This window comes from Montipora foliosa, chromosome 12, assembly GCF_036669935.1.
Source record: "Montipora foliosa isolate CH-2021 chromosome 12, ASM3666993v2, whole genome shotgun sequence".
NCBI lineage: Eukaryota > Metazoa > Cnidaria > Anthozoa > Scleractinia > Acroporidae > Montipora > Montipora foliosa.
The window spans coordinates 33,721,054-33,731,053 of NC_090880.1; the positions used below are offsets into that span (position 1 = coordinate 33,721,054).

Consider the following 10,000-nt stretch of genomic DNA (forward strand, 5'->3'; position numbering starts at 1 on the left):
TTTAGAGGATGAGGTTAGCAAACCTACCACCATTGCAATGCTCACTTGTTTATTAACACACAAGAAACAAGTGATTTTTATTGATGTCGACTCAGGGTTACTCTTAACAAAAATCAGAGTGCACTTGAAAGGAGTCCAACCTGACGCTTTGCCACTGAGCTCATGGTAGCTTGGACATCGAATCTTTACCTCCAAGGAGGGCCAGTAAGAGATTTTAGGCTATCTAACACTTCTAACACTATTACAGCTGTAAATGATTTTACTTAACGAGCGAAATGATGAATGAAATGAATCATATGTTGTACTGCAGATATGAAATGAAGTAAAGCTATGACCCTCGCAGTTATGAACGCAATTTTGGCAGTTGCTAAACTAGACTGTAAACGCTTCTCTGCCCAATTGCTAAAATTGCATTCATAACTGTGACGATCATAGCCTTACTCAATTTTACAGTCTTGACACTGATGAACTGCTTGAGGAAGAAAGGGTTTTAACAACATCTGTCCACAACTTCCAAAAAATGCTCGTTTCAACCCTTTGCATCCTAAAAGGGCCACTTATAGACTTACAATTTTTCTTGCCATTTGTGAATACCATTTCCAGGCATTTCGATTGCACAATTGGAGTACAAAATAAATTTTTATACATGTAAAACTACATGTTTTCCATTATAATCATGAATATTGCAATAAAATTTGTCCTTCAAACCTAGTGCACCAGTGCCCAGAGCAGAAATCTCCTCAATGTACATGTAGTGGTACTTGTATTCAAAAGGAGGGACGTTCTTGTCAAGATTTTGAATAGGAGGATAAAGGACAACAATAACAGGTAACGAAGTAACAAAGTCTGTTACACACCACAGTTCATCATTACTTGACTTCCATCAACATAGCTGGTACAGTGTACTTGAAAAGACTGTAAAAATAACTGGTTAGCGGCTCTTAATAAGAGCCCTGCTCCAAAGTAAAGATTGCCATTAACAAGGTTAGGAAGACAAACTCCCTGCAAACTGCAAGCGCAGAAATTTATCTACTAATGTATACGCTTGAGAATTAGGTGAACTTTAGTCTCTGAAATTCAAATTTATTTTCTTGCAGTCAACCAGCTTGGAGCATAAGATATTACATGCCCTGAACCTCTTTACAATGGCTGGAGTTATAGCAACAATAAGGTGACAGGAGCAATAACTTTTACTTCTAAGAAAAGACTAAACAACAGCTACCTTGATGCCATGGAACTGTCACCTGGGAATTTTTTGGAGTCTGCAGCAGAAAATGACAATAAATTGCCAACTGAAGAGCAAAAGTTACTGTGTTCCAAACCAAATACAATGTATGGCACAAATCAATGTGGTCACCTAAAGCTCAGTAACCAAGGAGAAAAGAGTATGAAAACAACCCTACAGAGAACTGCTTATTTCGCTACAATTACTGGGTTTTTTAAGAAACCCAGTGAGGATTTTCCGTGCCTCTGACCTACATGTATTTTCTTTCTTCGCTGACACAGTTTCATATCTGTTTCTGATCATATCCGAAATTGCATCATGAAAACTTTGTGTGGAAATATATTTGGACTGTACAATGTAAATCTTGTAAATTGATCAGCATAATTATACTCTGGAACTCAACTGGCTTTTGTGACCAGTTCAACAAAGAAACTTTAAAAGGGGCCATGTCCAAGACAAAAAACAAGACTATTTGTTAGCACATGTAAATGGTGCAATCTGATTGGCTGCTGTTTATAAACAGTATGATATTGTCATAAGGGTACAAAACAGTGAAGGACCCAGCATCATGTATCACTGCATGGTCACAAAAGTAAATTTAATCAACTTACAGCCACAATTCTTATGCAAAGAAAATTGCTAGATTTATCCATCCTACAGTATGCTGGGTGTTTTCATACAAAGATGTCACACCTCCAGTTTGATTAAATGCATCCACCAACCTTTGCTCTCAAATTCCACACAGGATGACCAGCAATATCTGGTCCAATAAACTGCTCTACTACGTTTAAGAGTCGCTCATTGGTCCACAAATCTTGAAAAGCCTAGAAAGATGTCATTAAAAAGAGCAAACAAACTAGCAGTGAACAAATTGATCCATATTTTATTGCTGTACTAGTCAAAGGTTAAAAAAGTACACAGTCAAGGTAACTCTCCTTGGATTGTTTTGAATACCTTTGGTAAAACACCATTTTTATGCATTAACACTGTTGCTCCTGGAAACTGTTTCTCAAGCAATATCAGTCTTTCATAAAATGAAGCATCTTTGTGTTTATCTGAAAAAGAAAACAATAAACACTTTCTTTATTCAAGGACCAAGCTTCTACAGCTATAGGCAAGCAACAACTGAATGATCCACTTATTTGAAGATTTCAAAATGTAATGACATCAATTCTCAACTCCAAAATCTTATGGGAGGCTGGTATGTGTTTGATATGATGAGATTTGTTACTTCATCTCAACTGTCACCAGTTGAGTTAGGGTTCGCAGCAGGAACGTGTACATATCATGTATAGCTGGTGTTTGTCAGAATTGCTCCACAATGAAAAAATAATTGCAAGCATAATGCAATAAGTCATTTCAGTGAAATTTTACTGTAACAGCGATTTGTTACTGCAAAATCAGGTTTGAATTACTTGCTCAAAACTTAATTATTGCGAACCGACGAAGGAGGATGCATTCTAATCGTGTTGTTTTACGAATGTCCCAAAATAAGTTTCGTGGGTATCAGTCATGATGCAATGCAATTTCAGGGTTTGGACGCCATCTTGGACTGGCTGGCCGACAGGTACATCACCTCAATCTGATGTGATTGTGAATCTGTCATGCCTCAACATTGGGTTCGTATCGCAATGCCCGCATGCCCAAAATCCCCCATATTTCTATGTGCTTTGCAGTTATGGGTGTTGGTTGCTTGGTCATTTTCTTAGCTGTTTTTTTAAAGGTAATTGAAGTTGTGTTGATTTATTCAAAGTATCACTTGCCAATATGAGTAAAGCTACTTATCAGAACATCAGAAAGCTGTAAAGCAGTGTGTTTTGTCAGAAACAAACACTGCCAATTCACCCCTGCATAGCAATTCATGCCGCCAAAGATGCAGAGTTGTGATTTGTCAACTCAGCTGCTTCTCACAGGAGATTCAAGTTCTCTCTGCATACTGTCTGAAACCACCCCACACACCCACTTTCCCTGAATATTTCTGGGCAATCAGTACAATGAAAAATATTATTTTACTATTTTACTTTACTAGTCCATGATTACAACTTGTTACTACTAGTAATTATACTGCAACTTTACCACAGTTTCTGAAACAAAGTCAAGCCAATTTATACCGTCTTAAAGATGGTGCCTACTATTGTTATTGCACATATGTTCTGTGCATCTTGATACACATGTACTTGGGTTTCCTACACGTATCAGTGATGCTTATACTTACAATAATATTTTTGCACGGTTTAAAACTATCTGGAGAACATAGACCTTAGTAAATACTCTTGGTATCCAAAAAGAAAATTGGGGGTAACCATGCATTTTTGAGAGATAATTAAGCTTCAATTTGAGGAAGAACGCCATACATTGCTTTGTATTTTATAGCTTTTTACAAATATTATTCATCAATTATCTTCAAAATATGCGTGGTTACCCCCAATTTTCTTTTTGGATTTTAATAACACTTGTTAAGATCTACATCTCCTGCATAATCATATACCGAGGCAAAAATACCATTGAATTAGTAGGCACCGTCCTTAACTCACATGAAATACTGTTAAAAATGATTAATTTAAAAATAATTCAGTTACATACCTTATAATTATAGCAAAAAGATAGTTACTGTAATAGTGTGGAGTTTGGGACACCTAAATAAACTATGTACGCCTCAAAGAGCAGTGTGTGAAACTGTTTCGGAGTACACTCAGACGCATGGATTTTTTGCTTTGGCAATGTTTATATTTACCTTTAATTTTTCCAGCAATCAAGAGCTTTTCGGCAAGTTCATCTAGAAGATCACAAATCGCTGAAATAACAGGCTCTAGCTCACTTTTCCTGAAGAAGTCTGGAACCAAAAGAAATCCCTACAAGAAAGAGTATGACTTATGAAATCACGAGTTTGTGATAAATCCCTCTTTCACATAAATGCCCTATTTTATGTAACACATGTAATTAATGTCATGCAATTAATACATGTAATTAATGTAATACATGTAATTAATATCTTAAGTTTTAAAAGAAAAGCTGCCGCCCGCTTTTTAAAATATATTTCTTAATTATCCAGGTAAATGTTTCTACTCGTACATATATGTATATATTTCTATTTTATGTAATATATATTTTTTATTATTGTATATTATGGCAGAATAGCCCCGTATAGAGGAGTCGGCTAATAAAGTCTACATGTTACCTGTTCCCTGTCTCCCCTCCCTCTTCAGAACAACGAAATAATAAGCTTTATAATTTATGTAAACACCAATGAAATACCAAGTGAGCTTTAGCGTGAAAACATGATATCTTCACATGCGAAAAGATCACTGTTACTATGGTTACAAATAAAAATGCGCATTTGATGCCTTTCGTGAAATGATTTAGTATTTCATTGGTGTTTATAATTATAATAAATAGAATATTACGTGGCTGCTTGGAGATATGAAATTTCTCTTCTCAAAGAGAAATTTCATATCTCCGCAGTGCCATGTAATATCCCCCATGTTATTCATGTGTTACATGTAACAATTGCATGGCAGACGTGCAGACTCCTCACAGCAGATGTTGCAAATCTGATATGTACATCTACATGTAAGTCACTATGAAAGTTTTGCACTACCCAGTAGATAGTATTTCAGCAATTTACCACTTTTTTACTATATCCTATATTGTACAAGCATCAAATTTTTGTGTTTTAAAGATAGTTTAATGGAGACATTTTTCAGTGAGTGATTAAAGTAAAAATGCCCCAAGTGTGACAGGTGGTTTACAAGGAGAAACAAAGATTTTCACTTAATTGAGTCTCCTGTCAATTTGAGGTACTGATCATGGCGTAGTAATTTACAAAGTACCGCGGATGAAAGGTTTTTGTCTTGTTGTGTGACAAAAAAAACATGAGGTTGACACCCATCAGGGTAGCCACTGCAACTATGAGCAAAACTGACCTCACAGTGCTTGCAAGAGGTTCAACCTTAAACAGTGCGAGCCTTCACCAATGCATACCAACCAAGGCAAATGCAGAGTCTTAGGATCTTCCCTGTACCTTATTGAAAATATTATGGTTTGCATTGAGGGCTGCAATTGCCAGGGTTGTTTCAGTACTGGTAAGACAATAATGTCCTCTGACATGTAATAGAAATAAGGTGCTCTAATGGCTGCAGTATTGTAGAAGTGAAATGCACATGAATGAAGGCATCAAAATAAACCTTATTCACTTGTACATTTTGTTTTCCCAATTCAAATCATAGAGCGGTTTTCAATTGAGTGTCGAAAGTAATTAGCTAATTACTTTGGTTTTGCATCTACTTCATTCAGTGATTGGTTCAAAGTTTTCGCGCCACTTTTTCAACCAATCAGAAGTGAAACCAAAACCAATTGTGGCTCGCGCGTGCATATTTTCCCGCCTTTTGTGTCGGCTACGTGTAATTACTTCGAGTTTTGATTGGCTTACTGGATTGTTTCTGTCCTTTTTGATTGGTTAAAGTAATTACTATGGTTTTGGTTTTACGACACTCAATTGAAAACTGCTCTATGACAATAATTAATCCTTTGTTTCGTTCATTAAAAAGAGTGCATGCAGTCATAATCATGCTTGCATGCACTCTTTGCATTCAACTCAAACAAGACAAAGGATCAAATCCTCAGTAGACTACTGAGTATCATCACATGATCTGTACTGGGAAAACAAAATGTAAAAGCGAATAAGATCTATTCAATATAGTACACAAGCTAAATAGTTTTCTTTTTTTTAATTAAATAAGGAGACATAACAAGGTCAATGCAGTCCTTGATTATTTATGCATAAGCATATAATCAAGGCATTACAAATCGATAGAAATCAATCATCGGAAACTTAATCGATTGCTCGATATTACTCAATAATTGTTCATCGATTAGCTAAAATAATCGATAAAAATCGATAATCACAAGATTTGACTGGTATAAGAGAGACAACCCCAAGATTTAGGCGCAGATTTTCGATTACGTTGGTTTACTCGGCCGAGAGAACAGGTCAACTCAGACTTAAGTACAGTAAGGGTTTTGTCTTACTGTAAAACCTCTCCCGTTCATGACGAAATCGATATTTTCGATATAAATCGATGGAAAAATCGATTGAAATCAAACCGTAATTACCAAAACCGCTAAAATGGATCAAATCGATAAACACAAAAAACTCTGCTATCGATTTTTATCGATTTTCGATATTAATCGATTAATTATTATCGAAAAATATCGATTACGATCGATTTTATCGAGTATCGAAATTATCGATTTGTAACGCCCTGATATAATATAGTAGTGAAAACAAATAAGAAACTTGTGATACAGTGGAAAATCATTCGACGCTTGCACAGTGAACCTTGTCGCTACTCACATAGGCGAAATTAAAATTAGTAAAATAAAAACAGCTGAGTAGAAAACGTATAACTAACCTCATCGAAAAACCGCTTTACTTGTTCATCTGTCAGTTGCCCAGGTTTCCTATCATAAGAAGCTGTTGTTTGTGGCGGACTTGTGAAGATATCTGGTTGTGTTGAAATATAAGCAGGCATTTTCAATCGATTTTCAAGCCAGCAAAAATTAAAAAACTTCCATTGACGGACTGTTGTTGTAATACCTGCGTGTTTGACATGTGACTTTATACAAGTTCTGCAGTCATGCAATCATCGATGACGGAACTGTCAAAAGTCAATTTCTTAGGTCATGTCAGGCATCGAGAGGGCGTCCGAGAAAAAGCAGAACCAGAAAACGCAGACCAAGAAAACACATACACAGAAAACGCAGATCTAGAAAACGCAAGCAGAGAAAAAAAACCTAGAAAATAACGACTTGATGTTAGGAAATTGCTGCCGTGGTGAGTGTGCCTGAAGCGAACGAACGAGGCAATTCGCTCTATCCAGGGCGAACGGGCGAACACATTTTACCTCTAGACGCAAGGGATATGTGGTCAAAGGTGCAAGGAATTGTGTTTATGCACGAATAGAGGAATTAAGATGCGCGGTATACGAGCCTGCTCCGTTCATTTCGCTTCTCGTATCCTCAAACTATAGTCGTCTGAACTGTCCGATACTGTAGTTTCACTGTCACGCAACAAAAAAATTAATTCGAAATCGTTGAATGAAAAAGGCCAAGAACTTGGAATACTGTAGGAAGCAAATCTTTCAAACACCTCTCAAATTCTCAGGTCTGCGCAGTACATCGTTTCTGAGTTATTTGTCGAAGCGTTTCACGCATTTTCGTAGAGTTTTGTTTGGAGTCTTTTGGAGATTCCGTGTGGTCCACCAATGTGGCGGCCTGTAATCAACAGAAAACGTCTGGAGGTCACTGCGATGAAAGCACTTATTTTCGCTCATAATATACGTGAGTATGAACACATCTCCTAATGTACTTAAAAGGCTCAAACTGCTGAGATTCATAAGGATAGACTATTTTTTGCTACCAAATATTTTGCTGCCAAAAGTTTTTGCTGCCATATTTTCGAAACGAAAGACGTCACGTAACTGGAACCATGAAAAGAGATTCATTTCTAAGTCATCTTCGACCTCCTTTGGATAAAAATCAGGAAGACCTTACGATTTTGATTTAAGAATTTGATGACGTCACTGTGAAAACCATCTATTGTATTCTTTCTTCTCTCGAGTGGGGTCCAGAAGGAGGTCCAGTTGGGGGTCCACAAATGAAAAAAAATCTCCCTGTAATTCCACGCACGAACCGTCGTTAAATTACCGCAGGCATAATTCAACATCTCCCTTCCCCTCGGCAGCATTTCTACCATTTAGGTAAACTAGAACTATTTCGTAACTTTTAATTAAAAGGCGACTTTGCCAAAAGAAATTTTATACGGCAAGCTAGTGGACCTGGCACCCTGCAATTGAGATCACTGTTCTCGAATTAAGTTATTTAGCCCCTTGGTTTGACTGAATCACTCAATTTGTTTACCATCCCTCGTCAACTAGCTCAATCGAGAGCGAGTTCGCACAGCGAAGCAACGCTTGGGGTCAGATGCCTGAGTAAAAAGTGGTTCTTTCCAAGTCTTCGCAGGCTTCGTTCATAAAATTCGTCGGAGGGATTAAAGAGTAAGAGCTAGTAAGGAACTGAGCTCGCGGTATTTGTGCTCTGACTCCATCCAGCAATATGTGGGCGACTTGGCGTGGTATTTCACAAGGGCTTATGGTGTACAAGCCCACGTGAGAAACAACAGCCACAAGTCTACGGGTGTTCGAATTTTAAAACCATGAACCATTTGTTAAATAGATTTCACAAATACGGATTAGAAAGGATCGAGAAAGCAAAGGCATTGGCAAATACTAGCTCAGTACATTGTTTCTCAAACAAGGTACAGTAACTGAAGCCTCAAAGTGCATGCTACGTGCATGTGCCGATTGCGCTGAAACAATAGTGCACCAATTGTCAAAAAATGCTCGTAATTTGGAGAGAAGGTGCTGAAAACTTTGAAACATTTCCTTGTAGGTTTTCATAAATATGCCATTAATTAATTTTGCGATCATAAAAGAACTTCAGTTTGCCAAAAACTGTTCTTGAAGGCAATAAGTTCTTTTAAACTTGCCAAAATATACGAAGAGGGAGCTCAAATGTTGCCTAAACTGTGGTTAAGAAGTGCTCCAGAGTGCTCAAAATGATACATAGTGCCCCAAAATAGAAAATATGTTAAGAAAGTGTCCAGCACAACCGGGACATGCCTAAGTACATCTGAAAAAACATAGTCTCCGCGAAGCCATATTTTCGTTTCTCCCGCATTCAACTGCAGTTTGATCTCCAACATAGTAAGAACACTGTCTGCACCACACTTTTCCATAGATGACAACTTTGTTTCAAGCTAATGGTGCAAGGATTTGCAAAGGCTGTGAAAGACCTGGATGAAAAATTGTTGACTTCACGAAATCCCGTTGCGATAAATTTATCATTACTTCCCAGTCTTCATTGGAGAACTGAACCTTTTTTGGGGTTTTGAATTACCATTTGAAACCCTCTACAAAATCAATTGTTCACCAATTATTGTACAGTGACCTAGGATAATGTTTGAACGCTAAATAGTACAAATTTATTCATTTCACTTCCAATTGTCTGCCTCAGGCGGAGCAATCAAATAAATTCCCAGTCTTCCTCGCCAGAGAACAAAGCGCTATAAGTTCGCGGCTTGAAAGGTGACTGAGTTCCATAAAAATGTTGTGTTTTGCGGCGAAACAGTTGTCCATTCTGATCGATAGCCCAGAGCTCGTCATCTGGAGTTACCGAAATCAGTTCAAAATTACCCGGCACCTTTTTCCAGTAGTAACCCAAACAATTGTCCTTGCTCACCCCGTAGCGACAAACGATATCACCGTTAGGGGAAGTAGCCCAAACCATGTGTTCACTAATGGCTAAGTCACGCACTCCTGTTCCAGGAACCATCTCCCAAGAGGTACCTATAGGAAAGCTTGGCGTGACATCACGGCGCGCATAAACATTGTTGCGATCATCCACCGCCCACACAACACGATCCCCGGGACTTACGGCTATTTTAGCAAATCGACATCCCGATAGGGGGCTCCCATCTACCGGGATCCAAACCTGCGTAACGGTGTGATCTGCGGAATCTTCCTTTCCGATCCGTAGCCAGACGTTGCCCGCATTATCTACAGCCCATGTGCTAAGTGCGCCACAGCTGAGGTGGATGACTTTGCCGACGCCGAACTGATTTAGCGTCAGCTCCACCCAACCAAAACCTTGCGGACAAGTATCGGAAATTCCCGTGCGTTGAACGACTCTTGAAGTATGTGTGATTGCCCAGAGATT

The 10,000-nt window shown here is 38.1% G+C and overlaps 2 protein-coding genes across 2 annotated transcripts in view; both read right to left on the reverse strand.

Moving 5' to 3' along the window:
* The window catches only part of LOC137978562 (uncharacterized), a 12,171-nt gene extending 5,313 nt beyond the window's left edge, over nt 1–6,858 (reverse strand). The window contains exons 1-5 of the mRNA XM_068825552.1: nt 6,637–6,858; nt 3,960–4,077; nt 2,180–2,280; nt 1,948–2,049; nt 1,223–1,262 (exon numbers count right to left, since the gene is read on the reverse strand). Of these exons, the coding sequence (XP_068681653.1) occupies nt 1,223–1,262; nt 1,948–2,049; nt 2,180–2,280; nt 3,960–4,077; nt 6,637–6,756 (481 nt within the window). The 5' untranslated portion in view covers nt 6,757–6,858. The remainder of the gene's footprint in view (nt 1–1,222; nt 1,263–1,947; nt 2,050–2,179; nt 2,281–3,959; nt 4,078–6,636) is intronic.
* A 1,025-nt stretch (nt 6,859–7,883) lies between these two features.
* The window catches only part of LOC137978561 (tectonin beta-propeller repeat-containing protein 2-like), a 16,353-nt gene continuing 14,236 nt past the window's right edge, over nt 7,884–10,000 (reverse strand). The window contains exon 11 of the mRNA XM_068825551.1: nt 7,884–10,000. This exon is cut by the window's right edge and continues 494 nt beyond it. Within this exon, the coding sequence (XP_068681652.1) occupies nt 9,308–10,000 (693 nt within the window). The 3' untranslated portion in view covers nt 7,884–9,307.